At 40.8% G+C, this 22447-nt stretch overlaps 1 protein-coding gene across 1 annotated transcript; it reads left to right on the forward strand.

Annotated features, from left to right (window-relative positions):
* Window positions 1-3531: 3531 nt before the first annotated feature.
* On the forward strand, window positions 3532-11471 carry ubac2 (UBA domain containing 2). The gene is made up of 10 exons (XM_085799697.1): window positions 3532-3773; window positions 4726-4850; window positions 5517-5636; window positions 6077-6183; window positions 6671-6794; window positions 6927-6974; window positions 8360-8468; window positions 10196-10338; window positions 10458-10604; window positions 10886-11471. Exons 1-10 carry the CDS (start codon window positions 3743-3745, stop codon window positions 10991-10993), a joined length of 1062 nt encoding a protein of 353 aa, XP_085655823.1. The 5' UTR covers window positions 3532-3742; the 3' UTR covers window positions 10994-11471.
* The last annotated feature ends 10976 nt before the right edge of the window (window positions 11472-22447 follow it).

Below are 22447 nucleotides of genomic sequence, written 5' to 3' on the forward strand. Positions count from 1 at the left end.
AGATTTGTTTTGTGCGTGTGTGTAGGAGGGGGAGGACCATGTGCTTGCATGTCTATACATATATGAGGGTGGAGGGGAGTGGTGTGACATTGATTCGTGCTCCATCTCCAAAAACATGCACGTAAGTATTGACAGACAGACAGGAAGGTGCTGAGCAGGGTCACATGTAAGCTGTCCTTTAGTGAAAGATGTTGACGATGCGCCGCTGCCGCTGCTGCTCAGTGGCTGCTCTCATCTTTATCATGGTTTCCCCTCAGGACAGAGGAGGGTCGGAAACTTTTAAAGCAAAACTTTCATCAATAAATAGTTCAGACAAGACAAGAAAGAGACGAAGAATGATTAAAAAAAAGAAACTGTATTTTTTCAGCATGTACATTTGTCACTATTATAATCTTACTATGGTAGGAGGTGGAACAATATCTAATTCAACTAAGGAATAATATCTTATACATTTTGGATTAAGCATTGTAAATATCAAAATCAATTGTAGTTAAACTTGAATTTGAAAAACTATGCTTATAAAGATACAGTGTAGTTTTAGACGTTGAAAAAACACACCAAGTGTTCCTCAGCTAATGCAGAGGATAAAAAGAGAGTGAATATGGAATAAATTACGTCCGGGGTCAGTGATCAAGATGTTGTTGAGCATATCTGAAGCAAATAATTTCCCCTCAGAGAAAAGGAAGATGCTCACTGGCAGGCAATATTAAGTTTTCCTAAGTCCAAAATAACAATGTATATTTCACATTGTTCTGAATCCATTTGTTGTGCCAAAATAAATCTTTGCGCTGGGCCAGATTTTGCTCATGCAACCTTGTCTGAATGTGCAGCGTGCCATTTCCTGGACACAGGCAGATAAGCTGTGATGCAGGACTAAAACAATACCGCTGTTATAAGCAATTCTTCCTGAATACAGAGTCGGTGACAAGTGAATAGCAACGATTCGCGTAAATGAATGTGTGAATGAGTCATCAGCTTTTCAGATGACCACCTCAGAGGCTGTCTTGACTAAAAAGGTTTGTGACTTCATTCAGCAACACTCCACTTCCACGCTTCTGTGTAACTCTCTGTCTGTCACACACACACATACACACACATATTATACACCCACTCCCACACACACACACACACACACACATGCACACATCCCTGACAATTCACCGAGTAGCATTGTCCTGCTGAGAGATGTGTAATGGAAAAGATAAATGGAGGATAAAGCTAAGGTGACAGGACGGAGCATGCATGTGTGTCTATGTGTGTGTACGTGTATTTGCATGCGTGTGTGTTTCTAGGAGTGTGTGCCCGCATGTGTGTACTGCACAACAGACCAGCAAACCATCTGCTCATCTCCTCTTAATGAACAAAGCAAACAGCAGGAGTCAAGGCTGTCTCCAAATCTGGAGTCTCTTTATTGGTAAGCACACACAAACACACACACACACACATACGCATACACACATCTCTGCGCTGTTTAATCTGATTATCTTTGATTGAGAACAGGGGCAAAGCAACCTTTTTAGACCTCACTCCTACATCAGTGACAGAGAAGGTCTGAAACACAATTAGCAAGCTGTTCCTGAGCTCTGCTTTGCAGTCACATCTGACCACCGGCAGCCAAATAGACCTAATGGGTGGGAACTAACCAATGGGAACTAACACGCTACTGCATCTGTGGATGATGGGGAAATGCAACACTATTAGACAGCTGTTCGCCATATCTTTTCAAATGTATTTGGAAGTAACATAAGCATTGGATCAATTGGCTCAGGAGCAATCACAGCCAGGCATGAAGGTACACACAGTTTGATGTGAATAAAACTGGCAGCCTGTAGTGTAAGACAAAGCAGGGCCTCTGCAAAGGAAGTCTGGACCTTGACAAGATATGACACAGTGTGCATAAGGCCAGAGGACCATAAGAAAAAGTCATTAAACTGGACTTTGTGCAGCCACATCCTGCTCAAGGCCCCAAGGATAATTAACGCTGTTACCACTCTGTCAGAAAGCTGACCACATGGCTTCGAGACATGAAACACTCCCCGCGCTGCTTGTATAGCATATCCAACCCATAAACACATTTTACATACTGAGCAAATGGTCATAGTTGACAAGGCTAAAGATCAGACGTGATTAAACCAGTGCTTCAGGAGGTGGATTATTCCCCGTTTGAGGTGCGTGAGACACCGGGAGGATGGCGTCGTGTGTGAGGAGGCTGCCCTTCATCAGGAGGATCATCTGGCTGCAGCAGCTGCCCTGCTGAAATGCCTGTGAGCAAGACACTAAGTCGCAGCTGCAGGGGTGCCGCGGCCGTTCAACCTGGATTACGGACCAGAGATGACCCTCTTGATGTTGTTGTGTGGATGTGAAACTTTTTTTTTTTGCTTAAAATAATTTACTCCTCAGTTCTCTCATGGTTCTATTTTTACTGAATAAATGCATTTGTTCCTTTAAGCTATTTATCTTATGTATTTATTATCAGTAGCATAACATTTACTCAAGCACAGTTTTGAGGTACTTATAAAACAAGAATAATAGATTCAACAAATAAAGTATGATAATAACATATCAACACAACTGCATTTACAAATATTATGAATGTTTTTTTTAAAAACTTTTACTCATCCAGGAAGTGTGAAAAACTGAGACTTTTTTTTCCTTTCTTAATAAGAACGCTCAAGCCAAGATAGGAAGCAGCACACTTAACAGGACTGCAGACAGCCATCTACAATTCACAATGAAAATAAAATATCGGGGGAAAAAAGATCAAATATTCATTACAAGTCATCAGCATCAGGGGTCAAACTGTGGCAAATGAATCAACCAAAACATCCACCTGCCTTCAAGCCAGTTAAAAAAATTACTTTAAGTGCATCCAGAGGCCAGCTCCCTCAGATTCAGATATTTCCAGACACTCCCTTTCCTTTTATATAGGCCTAGGCTATTCTGCAGTTTGTAAAGTAGGCCTGATTAAAATTAGCCTAACCTTTACCAGCTGCAACGTTAAAGTGATGTACTAATTCATCACTAATTACAATCTAATGATATAATATTCAGTGCATTGTTCTGAAATGGGCCATTCTGACTCCTCTCAGTATATTTTGGTCCAAGTTAAGTTAAGTTAGAATTTAAATGCATGACTTTAAATACCTTCACTACATTGTGGTATTATAGACCTAAACAGGGATCCTGAGCTGGGTCCTTGAACACCACTGATTACTGTCATTTTTTATGATCAACTTTTATATTTTTCTATTATAATTTTCCTACTCAATAGTTTTTGATCCTGTACTAGGCCACCTATTAGGAAATTGGTAGCACATAATAAACGGAAAATTGTGAATGGAAGACTCAACAACTGATCGTATTAATTGGTTATCACATTTTTGAACTTTATTTTTTTTTTTGCTTGTCAATATTAACGAGTCTCTCCGAGGAAATGAGTCGTTTATGTAACTTTATCAGTAAAAACAACATCCAGGGATCCTCACCACGTCCTTCACCGCGGAACAACAGCGCCCTCTACGGGTCACATCTCCTCTAATTTCACTGGCCTGCGAAAAGACATTTTTTGGTCCTGACGGGTTGCCGTAGTTAGGACATTCCTCCTTCCCCCTTCCCCTCCCCTGTCTCTTTCTCCTCACAGCATGGACCCTCACCCCAACTTTATTTCGGTGTTTTAGTGTTGGTATTGCCTTGACTTGGGATTTACGGTCTCCGTCTGGATCCAGTAACTCGTCCAGACGCCATGTTTACCACCACCGGCTCTCGGGGCCTGTGTAAGTGTCCGCTTTTCACCGATAAACCTGAACCAGGATGTCGCAGCCCTCTAGTCTCTCGGCTGCTGCTGTCAGCTAGCCGCTGTTAGCATTGCGCTGTCATTCATTTACTCCAAGCCAGGGTTTTCCCTCTTTAGTTAATAAATAACACACGCTTTGCTTTCCCAATTTAGCCGGTTTGCTTAGCTAATGTGTCATCGTTATAAAAATAACCGAAATATACCAGAAAGGGCATCTTGTGATCTTGTTACCTAGCTAATTCCGTGTTGTGGAGGAGGAGGAGGACATTACATACATTATTACAATACATTACATTACATTACATACAGGACATTTACATTAGCTTGTGTTAATAAAACTCACTTTTCAACACAGGCGTAGAAGACAGTGTCACTTCTGACATCTTCCTCAGTGGTGGAGGAAGTAGTCAGATGATCGACTTCTATAAAAATACTCTCATCATCATCTCATTTAAAAACCCTGTATTTTAAATAGAGTCTACATGTACAGTATAGGTAGTCAGGGAAGTTATAATCCAGTCCTATCCAACTTGATTTGTTGAACACTTCAAAGCATCCACAGTGGACCAAAGTGCTGCATAATAAATAAAATCACAGTTCACATAAGGCAAAAAAAAATTACACATAAATGCAGATAAAATAGATTAAAAAGCATACAACATGGGTTAAAATAATAGCCATACAATATAATCAAATAAGATAAAATAAAATCAATGTCTTACTGGGGGTCGAAGGCCAAGGAGAAGAGGTGGATTTACAAACAGGCAGAGAAGAGGCCCATCTGAAGCCAATTAATAGTTACAAGTAATCAAAACAGGTTGTTTGTTGTCACACACAGGGGTATTAAGTTGTTATTACTGATATACTATATTCATTTGTAAATAAATAAATAAAGCACTTACAGTACTTTACACTCCTGGTGTTGTGCACAGATAAGGCTCCTCTGTCTAAAGGCCTCCTCCTGGTCCTCAATGGGCTGACTGTGATGCTCATGCTGCTGTCACAGTACCAGGATCTGTTTGTATACAACCTACAGGCTGTCACCCACCAGCACCAGGTATGTCTCCACTGTCTGTGTCTGTGTTAGTGAGCGACATCAGTGGACATGTTTTTAAAACATAAAATCTGTTAAAATATAGAGCATCAAGGTTCACTTTTGACTCACTTTATGTCCAAGCACTAGGTTTTAGTGGCGGTTTCAGCTGCATCTCATTCATCAGTGAATGAAGATTTGTTACTGACTGATCATTATAGTACTGGTACTGTTATCATCGTGTAACCTGACCATTGTAACCTAAGGAGCTTTAATTACATGATGACAGAGAAAATCAATGCAGTGCAGTGTGATCTATATATGTTTGTGATTACCAGAAGAAAACTAATCACAGCATTAACAGGGACGGAGTCAGAGGCTTACTCATGTCATCATATGACCAAAGTTCCCAGTTATACTGAATAAAGATGCCTGAAGCTGTTCTGTTACCTGATGTAGGCCATGAGATGCAGTTGAAAGTTGAAAAAAGCTTTTAAATGGACCTTGACAAAATATTAATTTGTCTAATTGTTGTGAAAATGACTCAGTTTTATAATCTAGTAGTTCTTAGTCGATCTAATTTGTGAGATATGACATTGCATAGCATATACAGTATGTACACTGTGTTACTTACAAGAGACACTATGCAAAGTCATAATGTGTATAATTCTGCTCTCCCTGGTGCTGTAGGTGTGGAGGTTGTTGTGTGGCAGGTTGGTCTGTCTAGACGTGAAGGACTCCTTTTGTAGCAGCCTGCTCATTTATAACTTCAGAATCTTTGAGCGGAGATTTGGCACCAGGAAGTTTGCTGTAAGTACCGCATCCACTGATGAATGGATATAGATACAGAGACAGAGGACGAGCTTAATAAACTAGCTCATATCCATCACTGAGCTACAATGCCCCCAAAATCTGGGCTGAATTGGTTTGATGTGCCAAATTGCTCGCACTTGGATTTGTTTGTGGGTTGTTTCCACTCCAGTTACATTCATACACAAAAGAAAAATTAAGAACTTTTCCTAACAGGATTTTAAATACGATCCTCAACAAGAATATGAGTTTAACCTTTGTAGTGTTTCCGGGAAGACAATACTTAAAGTAACTTCCTCATCTGGCACAAAACATTTTTAATGAACTTGCTGCATGGCTGACATTTGACACTGACTGTGTGAAAATACAGTGAAATGTTTGGAGACTTTCTAGGTTTGTGTTGCACTAACTATTATATACGGGGCACCTCTTAATTACAGTCCTTCCTGTTGGGCACTTGGTGTCTATCTGCGCTAATGGACTTCCTGTTGGCCCAGGCCTTCCAGTTTCTGTTTGACTATGAAGTTGAGGAACTGCCTGCAGGACTGTGAGTAGCTTGGTCACTATTATCCACAGTGCTTCGTCCCAAAGGATTCTGCAATTAAGAGATAGTCTTGTATTTGGTTAGGTCTATGAAGCATTAGAAAATATTTAAACCATGTCACTAAAGTGTAAAAACATATCACCATGTAATCCCTCAGTTTTTTTTCATTTCCTAATCCCCGGCCCATATTTTATTTGTGTACACGGTATTTACCTGGTGTTGGACTGTGACAGCAGCACACTGTCTGTCCACTGAGACAAACATGTTAAGAAATTTAATGAACTGACTAGTTGTTATTCAGAAAAACTGAAAGTCACCTTCTCCAAAAGCTGAGCACACCAAACTCAACATTACCTTTCCTTCTTGCATAAAACACAATCTGATAATACACTGATAACTTTGAATTATTCATATTTTTTTGTTTCTCTCTGTGTCTGTATTTGTGCGTTTTATTTCCACCCTCTTTACCTCTACACCTCTCCTCTCACAGGCTTGCTCCAGTCTTCTCTCTGTTTGTGCCTTTCTACCTGTCCATTCCCAGAATGCCAGTCACCCAGGTCCTGGGTCACATCCACATCACCAACAAGTCTCTGGTCTACATCGTAGGCCTGCAGGTAAGCCCATGTTCTGCTGGTGTGGCTGTGTGTGTATATATTTTTCTCTGTCTCTTATTGCCCTCCAGAGTTTAAAGAAATACCACCAACTAGTCTGATTTTTATTGTTTCTTCTTTCCTTCCCTCCCCCAGCTGTTGACTTCCAGCCCCTTCATGTGGCTTCTTGCACTCAGTGGACTGGTGAGTGGCCAAATTCTTCATTAATTAATCATTTCTGTGTATCTAAGAGGAGTACCGATAATTAAAACTGCAGTAAGTGATTTATGGCTGGAGGAGTTGCAGGACATGGGAAGGGCCAGAGAATCAAAACAGTGTGCTCAAGAGCAGTGTTTCTCAAACTTTTTTTAAACCAAGGACGACTTCACCGTTAAAGTCAAACCTGCAGACCAACCAACTCCCCATACACCCCCAAAACCAGTATGGTAAATGGAGTAAACAATCCTGGCAGCAGGTGGTGCTATTTATGTAGCATTAAAATGATCATACACTAATAAAAAAAACCAGATGAATCAATAATGAAAATAAGTGTTCTTTGAAATCTTATTCAACACAGGCAGGGTTTGTACATTTTGAAAAAAACCTTGAAAAGTCATGGAATTTGAAAAGGTCTGGAAAAGTCTTGGAAACTTCAGTATACCCCAAACGTTTTGGAAAAGTCATGAAATTGTTCTCTCACTTATTAATAACAGCCTATGCCGTTGATTTAAAATTGATAAATAAAAATGTTGTATCGACAAATCTCACGCATTGATCTGATCAGTCAGCCACTGTTCTCGTCAGGTCAGGTGTGACGTGCGTTACAAGGTGCAGTAGACTATGAAGACTTTAATTTTCGGATCGAAAGCTAAACGTGTGTTATGCAGTGAAACGTTTTACGTATCTAATATGGGGGAGGCAGCGCGCACAAACCCATTACTGCACATGTAGATGCACGTCATGTGCGCTCACAACCCAAAGTGGCGCGTATTCGGTGCGACTTGCTTGATTTGTCGTGTACTCCTCCCGCCTCTCTTACTGTTTCCCTCGGAGCACCTGCTCCTTTTGAAAGGAGAAGGAAGTACGTATGTGGAAAGACGTCGCCTTCGAGATGTAGAATGTGTTTTATAGAAGAGAAACACATAATATTTCCGGACAGAACAGATGTGTCCTGTGCCTTTTCAGCCTTCCTTTCAGCCCTCCTTTTATATTTAATAGAGGGAGGACAATACCTGACAATATTCTCAGCTGTAAGGTATTGTCCCACTCCCTGCTGTAAAGGGTAGGCTAAATATTATAGAGCAGTACATGTTTGTTCTGATCATACATGTCAGTGGTGTAAAACTCAAGCATGTGGGAGCCTCCTTTTATTTTTAATAGAGGGTGGGACAATATCTGAAAGTACGGCTATCAAGATGATGATTTTCTGCCAAGTCATGGAAATGTGTTGGCTAAAATGTATATGAAGCCTGACAGTTTTGATATCTCTGAGTTTTGGATCATGTTGCTCTGTGGTATACTATGGATTATCTACACAGTAAAGCTGATTTCCATACTATATATGTGTTTTTTGTGAATGTGTTTTCCAGATCTCAGGCGCACTGTACCACTCCAATGTGCTGCGGTTACAGAAGCTCCTCTTCGTACCTGCCTGGGTGTCTCGTATTGGACGGTACATGTTGGAGCCGCTCTTCTCAAGTGAGTCCAGCCGTTAGTAATCACCTACACAAATCCTGGGCAAATCCTTTTGACAGTGCCCAGTGTTGCATGTCCTGACACAGAGTTGTTGTCACTCTAACTCAATCAATCAATCAATCAATTTATTATTTAAAGTGCAAAATCACCATGGTACATGGTCTCAATACACTTTCCAATAAAAACAAGTACAATAATAACAACAGATAAATAAAAAACCATTCGAAGAAACACCAGAGGAAAAGGATAAAACAGTTAAAAGTTTGTTTACAATAATGACAGTCAATAAAACAATAGTAAAACCAGAGAAAAATGCTAAAATAAGTCAGTTTAATCAAAGTATTGGGTAAAAAGGTACGTTTTAAGACGGGATTTAAAAATTGCGATGGATGTGGCGTTTCTAATATCTTGTGGGAGGCCGTTCCATAAAAAAGGAGCGCGGTAGGAGAAGGCCCTGCCACCAGCTGTTTTTTTATTGATGGATGGAATGACCAGGAGGTTTGACCCAAGGGAACGAAGAGGACGTGACGGAGTGTAGGGAGTGAGCAGTTGAGACAGGTACAGAGGTGCAAGACCATTCAAGGCTTTATAAGTTAAAAGAAGAACTTTAAAATCCGCTCTAGCCTGAATGGGCAGCCAATGTAGTGATGCTAAAACCGGTGTTATGTGATAAAATTTACTTGTTTTCGTTAAAAGTCTAGCAGCTGAATTCTGGACAAGTTGAAGGCTCCTGGTAGTAGAGATGGGAAGGCCGGAAAAAAGGACATTACAGTAATCAAGTCGGGAGGACACAAGGGCATGGAGAACCACCTCAGCGCTACGCAGGGACAGAGAAGGGCGGATTTTGGCAATGTTCCGCAGGTGAAAGAAAGCTGTCTTAGTGATATCCTTAATATGGGACAAATAATAACATAAAATCCATTTTAAGGCATTCGAACATGATGCATTAATATATTATACATACAAAATTTCCAGAAAAGAGTAAAAAAAACCTGGGGAAGGGAAAAAGGAAGGAAGAGTTAAGTGAAGGATGAAATAATCAGCTATTTTAAAAGTCAGCCTGTTTTTCCAGATTCACTTTGTCTTATGAGATTTTTGTGGCCATTTGCTACACTTACAATTAGGCTAATTAGCCAAAGTAACTCACGTTCATAATTTTATAGACGCCATTCGTCCTGTCTCACAAATCGGGGGGGGGGACTTCTGGGTCAACGATGCCATCATGAAATAGTAGTATAAAAGCACACAGTATTCATTAAGAAAAGTAGTTTCTGAATGACTGAAGATGTGTTTTTTTTGCTCGACTGCACACATTACTTTCTTCTCTGGAAAACATTCACTTAAAAGGTTGTTTACATTAAATGTCATGCCTTAAACAGCTCCACCTCTCCAATTTCTAATGTCCTACACGGTCATTTAAAGCCTCTCAGCTGTGAAAGAGTGTTTAACAGTCTGAAAATAGTCTGCACTGAACAGCTTTGGCTTCCCACATTCGTCCCGAAAACTTAACTGGAGCCAGTGCTCACAGTGAGCTGGTTTGGTATTTGTTATGTTTCTATGTTTAGAAGATAGGGCATCGCTGTGAAATGCTGGAAATGATAAGACAAAATATGTTTATGCTTTTTACCTGCAACAGATTCGCATACCCATTGATATACATAATTAAATACTGTATTACATTTTTTTTTTATCTGCCTATCAATGTGTTATTAACATCTGTGGTCATCCAGGCTCTCAGCCAACCAGTGAGACACCTCTGGGCATGGGTGCCACGCTGGACATCCAGAGGCAGCAGAGGATGGACATGCTCGACCAACAGCTGCTGCTGGCCCAGTACAACGAGGCCAGGAGGAATACCAGACAACAGCCACAGGTAGATGGACACGAACGTATCACTGCACTTATCCAAGAAATTAATTCATAAGCATCAGATGACACCCATGAATTGTGCAACGTCCTCATACCTGTGTGTGTGTGTGTGTGTGAGTGCAGCCTGGGTTGTTACAGTGGACCAGGTTGTTTCCATCCCTGAGACAAAGAGGACAGAACCGACCGCCGATGCAGCCCCGCCCCCAGGCGCAGACTCAGCCATCCACACAGGCGCCGCTATTGGACAACTCTCCTGTTGCAGAGGAGCAGGTGGATGCTCGCCTCCGTGTTCCCTTACATGTTAACACACAAGAAGCTTCACGCTATCACACAGTGTTAATTCACTTTCTCTTATTTCTAGATATCATCTCACATGTTTTATGACCAGCATGACTCAGAATCTGTCGACCCAGCTTGTTTATAGCCAACCTACACCTTACTTTGTGCAGGAAATCCTTATGAAATATTCCCCAGGTGATGATTTATCTACCGCTGCTGTCTCCCTAGTTGATGTTTTCTCTTTTTGTTTTGTTTTCTCTCGCGTCCCACAGGTCGCACGGTTGGTGGAAATGGGCTTCTCCAGGATCGACGCCCTTGAGGCCCTCAGAGCTTCAAACAACGACATCAACATGGCAACCAACTTCCTCTTGCAACACTGAGAGAGAGAGACAGAGAGAGAGCTCAGTGAGAAAAACAAGAGGTGAATGAGAACAGAGCGAGGATGCAGGAAGAGAAGTAACCAAAGCAGAGGAGCAAAAAGGAAAAAAAAAACGGAGACAAAATGTTGGGGAAAATGACAGTGAGTGATGGAGATTGGGAGAGAAGACAACAGAAATCTGTACAGTTAATCTGCTGTGTCACTGCTCCCCCAAGCAGTGTTAGGCTGACCCGACCTGAACGGAGCCCGATCGCTGGCTGATTAATGAAGAAGTGTGAAGCACAAAGTGGGAGACATTTGCGTCATCTCTTGCTGATGGTCATCGTAGTGTGAAACAGGCAATCATTGCTCAAGGCAGACGAGTTAGACCTCTAACTCCCAGGGGATTCCTATGAAACATACACAGAAACCAAACAGGCCAGAGCCTGGATCACAGTACACCTTAAACACATCAGAGTCTTCAGTCCAGTGGAGGACATGGTAGGAAAATGCGAGATTTCTTTAAAACAACTGATGCTGAAACACACAAATCAGCTGAAATCCCACCCACCCTCCACACGGACACCAACTTATAGCTATGTGAAATAGTTTTCTATAACCTGTACCACTGTAATGTACTGCCATTCTACTGGCTGTTGTGTATCCGGCATCTTAGACCCTGATAACTGGTCAGAGATGATACATATGACACAGAAGATAAAGAAAAGGTCCACAAGGTTGTTGTTTTTTTGAGAGAGAATGGATCAGAGAACATTAAGACATTGTTCAGGTTTTGGACACATTTTTATTTTTTGCTGTGACAATAGGAGTGAAAACAGGCACGCACCATCTGCTCAAAGGTTCTGTTTAATCCCACCAGGGATTCAGAGGTCATGATTACAACTTGAGAATTAATGATTAAAGAATCCATGAACGGTACAACGTGCAAAACATGGTTGTATTACACAGATGTTATTTCTTTATGTTGGCAGTGTTTGATGGAAGTAGCGGGGCTCAACCCTTTCCTGCTTGAGATGTTTTAACAAAGCAGTCAGCTTGATTGACAGCTACCGCAGGTGCCAAATTTCTTTGGAGCTGAACGGTTTTGGCGCCTTTGTAACTCTGCAAGTCCACTGTCTGTAGCCGACAGGGCTGTTTGGCAGGATACAGGTCAGATGGGTTATCTCAGGGTCTCTGAGGCGGCTTCCTCTGTTAATGACACATATACAGACATTTAGTGCACCTACACACAGGTGCACAGTAGCCTGTCAAGGAGGTCGTGTTTCACAGCCTTGACCGTCTGTCTCTTTCATCATTTCATGCTCTCAAATGCATTTGCACACACTCCTCAAGGTTTTATTTATTCTGTCTTAACTGAGTTAACTGAGTCCTTTTTTTTTCTCTGCCAGCACATGTGTCTGGATCTTGGCAAGTCTTACAAGTCTGATGATATTTATTATGCAATATCACGACAAGAGAAATTTATGGAGACTATGCACTGCATAGGAAGTACTTTGTGTATATACATGTGCAGACATTTTGTGCAAGAGAAGTAATATTGCAGCCACTATGTATTGATGTCAAAGAAATATGCTAGTTTTATATTTTGTGCATAATAATATTGATAATATATGACCACTGAGATGAGTCTGTCATTTGTGTGTATGTATTTTTGAGAGTGAATAATAGTTTATGGGTGTGATGAGGGAGTTGTTGCATGGACAACTTTCTGAAGAACTGTAATGAATCATATTTGACCTGTGGAATAAATCAACTTGCTGACTAATTGTTTGCCTTGCGTAGGAGTTATTCACTCTGATGAGCCTCTTATACTGTACATGTACGAGTCCATGACGGAAAAACATGAAATTGGAAGTTTTAAAGTTGTTAATGGCAGCATTTCTTTTTTTTCTTTTTTTAAATATAAATATCATGCTCTTTGGCTACAGGACATTCAGCAAATTAAAGAGGACTAAATGGAGGAGTATGATTTATGGAGTACATAAATCACATGTTATATTTGGATAAAGTAATTATTAGCAATCACAACCTGATACCATTAATTCAAATACTGCTTTGACCAAGTATTTCTTCAGTTTGTTGTTCATGTCCCCAAATTCTAACACTGAAAGTGGAGGAAGTCATGCAGACACCTTCTAGTTTTACCATGCAGCCAATCCCAGATATGATGATTCACAAATAAGATGTTTAGTTTACAGGGGGTCAGAGAATTATCATAGTGTGTGGTTTTGTTTCCTTATTCAATGTCTGTCAGTTCTGGCGCCTAAAATTGATGGGTCCATTACTGTAACAGATGTAGCCTTTTTCAACAGTTTCAACTGTCAAAAGCCAAAAAACTTTGGAACCACTTTTTGGGGATCTTCCAGCATCTTTTTTTCTAAACTCCACAGCAACTGTCATTGTTTGTTTTGTCACTTCCTTGTAAATGATCTGTAACCACTTACCTGATTTCTGCTGCGGAAACCAGTGTTTATAAAACAGGACATTTCTGCTTGTGCATTAGTCCAAGTCTGTCTTTTCTCACAGGCTGACAAAGGCTTGTGTTAGGGTCTTTTATGCTTTTAAACAGAATCCAAACATAGAATAATGTAGCCCACTGAAAAACTATTCCAGAATGAACTAACTGTACCTATAACTTTCTTGAGTATTTTGTGATAAGTAAAAAAAAAACGTATGTAGGTAAAAACATCATAAATATCTCAAACTGGATGCTCATTAGGAAAAGTGGAAAAAGGAAGAAAAAATGTTATTCCTCAAAAGGAAAAGGGAAAAGTTTTGATTTTGTATAATGCTTTGTGTAGGACAATGCAGTCAATATCTGGACAAATAAAACAAAACAACAAACACATTTCAGTTTGAAAGGTTTCCATAATGACAGCATTTCTTAGCCTATGGAGGACCAGTCATCTAAAATTAGAAGGAAAAAAAAGAGTTAAACTACTCAGTAAAATACTCAAAAATCCTTTCTTAAGTATTATGAACATGATTTTTCACTGGTGTCAAAAAACTGCCTGCTCTAATGTTAAGTTTCCTTTGGTCACTAGATGGAGACATTGATTCAGGTCTATTGCGTTGCTATTGCCAGTTAGTGCCTCTGCCACACCCACCTGCTCTGATTATTCTAGTGAACAGACAGCTCCAGCAGACAGTCTCGCTCCAGGGTGGCTGAATACCAATGTAGAGAAATTATGCACATCCTCCAAGTCAAAGAATTCAAAAACATATGGTTTGCCAACTATTCTCTTAAACACAAATGACAAAATGACACTTTGAGTTTGCTTTCTTTTTCATCTCGCACTTGAGACGTGGCACTTGAGATCTCATCTGAACTCCCACAGACACATGAAACAGAAATATATGGTCTTTTTTTTTCCCGCTCTCTCTCTCTCTAAAGGGTCTGAAGAGTTCACGGTGACACAATTCAATCCGATCACAGCTGACGTCGAATCCAGTCAAGCGGCGCAACTTTTAATGGCTGCTGAATTGAAAAGCAGCTTAAACTAGAGTGATTAATATCTGTGTGTCTCTTTGTGTTTCAGTGTTTAATTAAAGACAGTGATTGAGGAAAAAAAAAACTTCACTGACAACCAACCTCATTACGGGGGACTCTTTTGTGAAATGCCCACTTAATGTGCAGCATTAATCATGCCTCGTTTGGGGGTAATGATTTTAATTTTTTCCAGCTTTAGGATGATGTTTTAGTCATTTTTATTTAGGGTAAAATATTTAAATTGATGGGTCGTGACAATTCTCATGTGATGCCGCATAATTTCATATTCAACCTGCTGTTCAAAACTCGTATTTCATTTCCCTGTGTGCAACAACAGTGTCAGAATGATGATGTATGTTCTGGGGGTTTCTCCTTGTCTGGCAGGGAGGCCATTATCGTTTACAGTACAGCTGACTGTGGCCTTGAAGCATCAGCAGTTGTGTGGGGGGCTATTTGTCATCTCGGGTTAGCCGTCTGTGGCTCTATTAACAAGGCCTACTGTACCAATATAGCATGACGTACCACCACTGTACAGGAACAAAGTGGTGTCTGTTTGTTGTGTTTCTGCTCCTGCACTTCTTGAGAAAAGTTTTAACTTTTATTTTGGGCTAATTGACCTCATGTCACATGTTAATGGCAATTTCACATCATAAGATTGATAATGATCTTATGTTTGTCCAATAATAAAGTTACACCAGCAGTCGGTTTTGTTTAGCGTAGCACACAGATTAGCCTGGCTGTTGGAAGATAACAAAAATCCATAGTATGCATGCATAAGCTCACAGCTCTCAAGTTTGTTATCTCACATGTTTTGTCATGTTCCTTTAGTTCAAGTGTCAAAATACAGAGCAGACTCTGGGAGGGTGGAACAAGATCTGAGCACCACGCTGACAGATCGTCACGTGTAGCCCACGGTTGTTTTTTTACACCTTGAGCTGACACCAGGCCAACATTATCATTCATGTGAGGTCATGTTTCTGGCACGGAGCCAAATGCAAGCCCAGACTTCTCACTAATGTCTGTGGAAAACATCAGGATCTATAGCCACTAAATGCTCTGTTCACCTGCTAATGGATAATTTAACTCATTTACTGTTTGGTTTTGATCAGTCAGGTTTAACAAGCTGTCATCATGGCTTCAATCCAGCCTGATGAAAGCTTTAATAGTAGAAAAGCCAAAACAAAGTGCTGAAAGATGCCAAAATGCTCCATTGGGTTCAGGGAAATTGCTACGTCTCTGTGTTTGTCTCTACAAATGACTTCATGTTTTAATATGGTAATTTGATCCATTTCTAATAATTATATTGTATACACACCACTGTATAGAAAAAAACATACATGTTTTGAAATGTACACCTACTGTGTCACTGTCAGTACCAGTATTTATCCACAGATGTAATGTACTGTATTAGTATTCATGTTTTAGTGTGAGTGAGTCACTTGCTGATGCTGTGCTGCTGGCGTGCACGTATCACTTCAAACAGCCAGAGGCCAGCACCAGCTCCAACGCTGTCTCCGCTATATTCCCTCGCCAGCTCTGTTGCCATGGTGAGTGCATGCTGTTTTTGTGTGGTTGCCATGGAGATCCCATATCACAGCCTTCCTCCTGCTCTCATCATGTTTCTGCATGATCATTTGTATGCCTGCCGTATGCTAATGCTTCAAAAAAAGAAAAAAACATGAGCAGCACAGGGAAGTGCCCATCGGGATTGCCTTTTATAGAAATATGCCCAGGTATTCCTGGTGGTGCTTCAGAGGGTGGCAGAAAATACCAAAGCAGCTGATTGACTTTCTCACTCTGACTTTGCATGTTTGACAGTGAAAATGTCAGATGTATGAGAAAAATTCAGAACAATGGCTTCTTTTTTTCCCCCTCTTTCCTACCAGTGAGTCCATGCCTATTGAAAGCAAGAATACCAAACGCCTCCCACTGATATGGTAATAATATTCAAGCCAGTGTGCTTAGATAATGACATCATTTGTTAGTTGAGTCCCTCTAACAGTCTGTCCATGTCTTTCACGCTCACAGGGTATTGTGTACTGCATGTGTGCGCATTCGTGGCTGTCTATTTTGTACGTACGTGTGTGTGTGAGAGCGCTGTGAACCACATGTGGGAATGTTTGCATCCCATTCTCAGGGCAGACAGCGAGCGGCAAAGGCCACTGATGTTTTCCCCTAGCCATTTTCAGGGGAACTTTATACTTAATGGGGCACAACAATGTACCTGCCTTCAGGCCATTCAAGGCTTTGGCATTTCACTTCCATTGCGTGCTGGCTCCTGTATGCCACTTGTGGTCTGTTTAGTCTGTGGTTGCTTCGGCTACATCAAAAGAAGAAGCAATCTTCTTTAATCATTAGGGCTTGGCTAGGTGCACTTCAGGATTTGTTGCTGTGTTAAACCTGTTTTTCCATCTCCCAGCTATGACAGCTTGTAGATGGGCAGCTTGTTTTCCTTTCCTTTCCCCTCCTTTTGTTTGTTGACATCTCTCGCTTCAGTAGATATGTGCCCAGACCTGCCCCAGCACATTTATAAGAAACCCACAAGAGGCTCATTTGGAAAAACAGTCATTTGCAGTCAAATATCTACTTAAAAGCTCTCTGTACTCCAACCCTCTAATCAGCATCACCATGAGGTAAGCAGCCATCACTCTTGACCATCACCTATCACTGACCCCAAACTTGCCTGTCTGTGTGCCTACAAATTATGAAAGCTTTGGGAGTATCTGTCCTTCCACCGTCAGGATCACATAAACAGAATTTAGATGGCATAGTTTGTGCTGAATGAATGGGAGGAGATTTATTTGAGATGAATCTTAACTAAATAGATTAAAACCAACAAGATAAAGGGATAGTTCAACATTTTGGCAAATTGGCCCATTGCCATAATCCCTATAGTTTAAGGAGTCGGTTCGTTACCTTTAATTGTCGGTGCAAGCTATTTTTAGAACTGCGAGCAGCGAGCTGCTCAGAGCTAAGCTACGGAGGCTAATGGGACTTCTTGGTTTCCCTCATCAAACTCACAAAATACACAATCCAACAACTCCAAAACGCTCTTGTGGACAAGTTGTGACCTGCACATTCACCACGCTATGAGATAATAACGGAACGTTACGAGGCAGAATTGTTTTCCAGGTAAATTCATGCAAAACCGCTGATGTGCGTTCCCGTCGAAGGCAGTTTTTCGGCAAGCGGTCTCTGCATTGGACTCGAAAACAACTCTGTCTCATAACGTTCCGTTATTATCTCATAGCGTGGGGAATGTGCAGGTCACAACTTGTCCACGATAGCATTTTGGAGTCGTTGGATTGTGTATTTGATGAGTTTGATGAGGGAAACCAAGAAATCCCATTAGCCTCCATAGCGTAGCTCTGAGCAGCTCACGGCTCTGCTCCGCCGTTCTAAAAATAGCTTGCACCGACAATTAAAGTAACAAACTTGCTGTTAAGGCTATAGGGATCATGGCAATGGGCCAATTTGCCAAAATGTTTATCTATCCCTTTAAAGACTATATAACAGCAAAATCTGAAAAAAACGTGTCACTTGTCCAACAAAGTGTCATCAGTTAAATGAACTAATGTGGCCTTTATGCTCTCTCACTGTCGCTTCTCTTCACTCCATTTCCTGCTCTCTCTCTCGCACAAATGAAACTCTGATGCACCGCAGACACTCACAGTAAAACTTAAATGTGCACAACGTTGACAGGAGTGGAAACAGTCGTCTTTTGCTCTCCCTCTGCTCCATAAACTATACCTTGCTCTTTTCCTTGCCCCGGTACAGCACTCGCCACCCTGCCAGGAATCTCTCTGTGTCCTCTGACCTTTAATGAGGTTCACTTCCTCTGTAATTGTACACACACACGGCATGGCATGAACGCATGCTTCTTGTGTCGGTGTGTTTATTTTTATGCATCTGTGCGTGCATGCCTGTGTGTGTGTGTCTATAAATGTGATGAGCACAGGGTACCCATTGAGACTTCGAGTTAAGGTGAGGGTGTTAAGCTGATGAAAGCTTTCTCTTCCGTTGATCTTCTGAGTGAACCTCGCACACATGCACGCACGTTCCAGCAGATCCATTACATCCGGACTAAGACCGGCTTCACTAAATACTTCCAACATTGTCCTGACTGTGGAAGCACCCGGCTGTTAGTGCATATATCACAGAGGCTTAGAGTTGGTTCTGATTGTCTTTCTGCACCACTGACACACAGCAGGCAGACATTTCCTTGACTCAACAACCTTGAGGGAGGCCCTTTTTTAGCAGACCCACCGTCTTTCTGCACTTTCGTTTGCTCTCTGCCCACTCATGACCTGACCCTGCCTGTTTTTGTGCTCCATCAGACTTTCTAAGTAGCGCTAATTGGGCATCCTTGGTCTAAAATTCATAGCCTTGCCATCCATTCCAGCCATTTACCACTAAACTCATCAGCTACTTCAGCAAGTAGCAAGTCTAGACATGGGCTCTGTTTGTAATATGGGTAGTAAAGATGCCATAGGTAAATACTAAAAAACATAATATGTGAACTACTGATACTCAGCATCCTCTGACCTCTGACCAAGTTTAGCATGAACTGAACACACAGTTAGCTACAGTTAGGCCCTATACAGATGCTGGAGTAGAAATTGGCAATATTTAATACAAAACATACACAAGAAACAATACAGTAAACAAGCTATTTTACCCCAGTCAAATATTCCAAATGTACAGTTTGATCACTTGTTTACATATTCATTGACCTGCTATGTGGAAGTCTAAAATGGCTAAAATTCAACTATAATATTGGTTTTCTGGTCTAAAAGGAAGAGAGCAGGGACAAGCAAGGATATGACTCAAACAACACATTCTCAGATGCTGTTAATAAAGCCCTGCAAGATGGTGTCGGCACGACTGATACTGATAAAAACCAATAAAACAAAGCACAGACTGTGTTTTATCATGTTGTCAATTTTGTTTGAGCAGAGGAGATAAAGAGGAAATTACATTTAATGTGTCTGAAAATGAATGACCAGGGCCATCAACAGAGCAAAGTAATAAAAAATAATCAAATAAAGCTGATGAATATTCGACATGTACACAGACAGATGTGGTCACCTGCTAGCCTTCTTGTCTACACATGAAGACAGGGCAAATCTCAAATACAAACATCTTCATCCATCGTCTTTCTTTTTCACATCTGCATGCATGAATGGTGGTTGGGCACTTTGATCACCTCTGTGTCGTGGCAAAGATAACACAGAGCTCACCGTGTTCTTTTAGTCATGTTTAAGCACAAAGAGCCCCCTCCCCTCCCCATCCCTTTTTAGTCTGTGCTGATTCACAACGGTCTGCAACCAGACGGCTCTGGAAGCTCGTCTCCATGGAGACAAGGGTGGGAAGGAGAGTGATGATGTTGCTGGCAGAACAGCAGCCCCGAATCAACCATGTGTTTCAGTGTGTGTTTGTGTGGGTATACAGGTAACAAACACACACATACACACACACACACCCAGAGAGTGGTTATATTTTCCTTCTAAAAAAAAAAAAAAAAATAGGGGTAATTTGGTTGTCCAGCAGTTATTTTTGGTCAGATGCACTACAAACCTCTGTGAACCTGTCAAAGGCAGGGAGAAAAGCAAATAGCCTATGCTTGTATTGATAATCAACGCCATGCTGAGCATTGATTGATGGCACAGGTTGTGACAGGCAGAGAGTGCAACCAATTTCTTGTCTCACTCATATTCTCACATATTCACATTGTAGATGGCAATACAGAAAAACAAGACCACTGGCTAAATGTCATCATGACGATTTAAAATGGATATTGGTTGAAGTGATGAGACTGAGGGCTGCCATCTACAGTATAACCTGATTTCAGCCACATTCACACCAGGAAGGGGAAACAGCAGTTAATAGTAGGTTTCAGACACCTAAATAATATATTTAGAGCAAATTATATCGTTTTTCAATTGAATGTTAAACCCATAATTAGGCTAGGCCTACTGTAAACATCAAAATGCCACAAGTTTTCAGTTGCACAGAGTTGATGATGATGATGATGATGATGATGATGATGATGATGATGATGATGATGATGATGATGATGACGATGAAGAAGGAGAAGAAGAAGATGCAGTGGTACAATGCAGATGTGGAGTGAACATTAAAAGAGGGGCAGGCTTTTGTTGTGTGCTGCCACTGAAAACATCTTTGTTCTGTTGACCTGCTGTGAACCACCATGCTAAAATTAAACTCAAAACTTTGGATGCCATGGTAATGGAGAGGTGTTAATGGCAATTTTGGACATGGAAAGGGAGGGGAGGACCTATTAGTCATTGTTTAGGATGATGTGTGTGAGTGTTTTAATGAGACATGAGTGAATAGTAGTCCACTCAGATGGACATGAAGAAGCAGAGATTGCTCAGTGTGGCTAAATTTAGTTGCACAGAATAAACTGTAGAAATGAACAACATGCCCTGCACAAACAAATATTTTCACAATGCAAAGTAAAGGCTGCCTAGTTGCACATTATGATGATGGGTAGGCTACCACATAAGATCAGATATAACTCAAAAAATGATAGGCCTATAGCCTGCTACCACAGTTTCAGACCAAAATACATAATCTAGGCCTAACCTATGTCTGGCCTCAAAACTTTTTTTTTTTTTTTTTTAAATCAAAAGGCATTCTATGATTTTAATGAACAGTGTAGTGCTTGTTTTTAATTCATTGTGTTGTGTCAGCCTGTCTTGTAAAGCACTGGGCTAAATAATTATCATATAGCTAGTAGGCTACAGACAAATGTGAAGTTGGCATGCAGGTAGCCTATCATAAAAACGATGGGAAAGCTGCACACCAACAAATCTAAATTATATTTTTTAATTTCTTAATTTCATAAATCACTGATACAGTGTTTCCCACAGGATTTCAGGAGGGGAAAAAAATGATTATTTTTTTTCTCCAATTTTTTAAATGGGAAACACTGCTGATAAGACAAGTTGGCTCTTTTCCTTTACCTCCTATGGTGTTTTACGAACAGACAAAGTGGGTGGTCGGTTATTGATTCATTTGACACATAATTAAAGCAAGATCAGGAGGATCTAGATGGCTGCCGGTGTAAATAAACAAACAAGCTAGTTGGATAATGACTGCAAGTTAGCGAGCTAGCTAGGTGGTCTATGGGCCAGGTGGCCTGCAAGGTGAGTGTTGCCTTCAGGGTAGCTCGTAGCTTTGAGGTTGCTTGTCAACCGAGCGTCAAACTTTTTCGCAGGTCTGTAAGTTTATAGCAAAATTAACGTGTTTGCAGAAGTAAAATTTCCAAAGAGGTTTCTACTGTTCCCCGTTTGCTGCCACCGAGGGAAAAGAGAAATGTTTGGTTGAAAGTTAAAGGCGTCCATGAAGTTCATGAACTCCTTCGTCGAAGAAAAGAAAATGGACCAAACATTAGGCTAGCAAAAAGTCTGTCAAGTGTGAACAGCAGCAGTTGAGGTAGGTATTCTGCGTCCAGCTCTTGGTATTAGCTTAAAGTTTCTCCAGTTTGGTCAAGTTAGTGAACGTTTTAACCAAACTTGAAAGAAATGATCATGTTCTTTACGGTGCAGACAACCTGAAAGCTCGAAAACTCTGCAGAGCGATTGATATACCATGTTAAATCAATTGCTCTGACTCTGGCTCTAGCTAAAGGCTGTGTGTGCTGTTAAGATTGACATGATATTTTTTTTTTTTGCTGGAGACTTGTCAAAGCATGAAAACCCCAGGTGTAATAAATAATTATTGTAATTAATCACACCTGTTGATGTCAAGTCAAAATGTCTGCTGTGAAAGAGGTCTGATATCTCAAAAAGCAAAGCAGCTGACCGCTGTAATAGGCCTTTATTGAAGGCTTGGTGGTGACATAGGATGATAAGATGCAGGATGATGGATGATGAATTAAAGTTTGGAAGACATGTATTGTTTTTTCATTATGAATTTTTGATTGGCATCCATCTGTGT

The sequence above is a fragment of the Trachurus japonicus genome, chromosome 15 (genome assembly GCF_045865225.1).
Source record: "Trachurus japonicus isolate A0001 chromosome 15, Traja_1.0".
In the NCBI taxonomy this organism is placed as follows: domain Eukaryota; kingdom Metazoa; phylum Chordata; class Actinopteri; order Carangiformes; family Carangidae; genus Trachurus; species Trachurus japonicus.

What these genes read in the sequence shown, in the direction of transcription:
- ubac2 (XM_085799697.1), top strand. Translation starts at nt 3,743, where the DNA reads ATGTTTACCACCACCGGCTCTCGGGGCCTGT. An exon ending in GAGGAACTGCCTGCAGGACT is followed by an intron (nt 6,184 to 6,670) that starts GTGAGTAGCTTG and finishes CTCCTCTCACAG; the next exon opens with GCTTGCTCCAGTCTTCTCTC. An exon ending in ATACCAGACAACAGCCACAG is followed by an intron (nt 10,339 to 10,457) that starts GTAGATGGACAC and finishes GTGTGAGTGCAG; the next exon opens with CCTGGGTTGTTACAGTGGAC.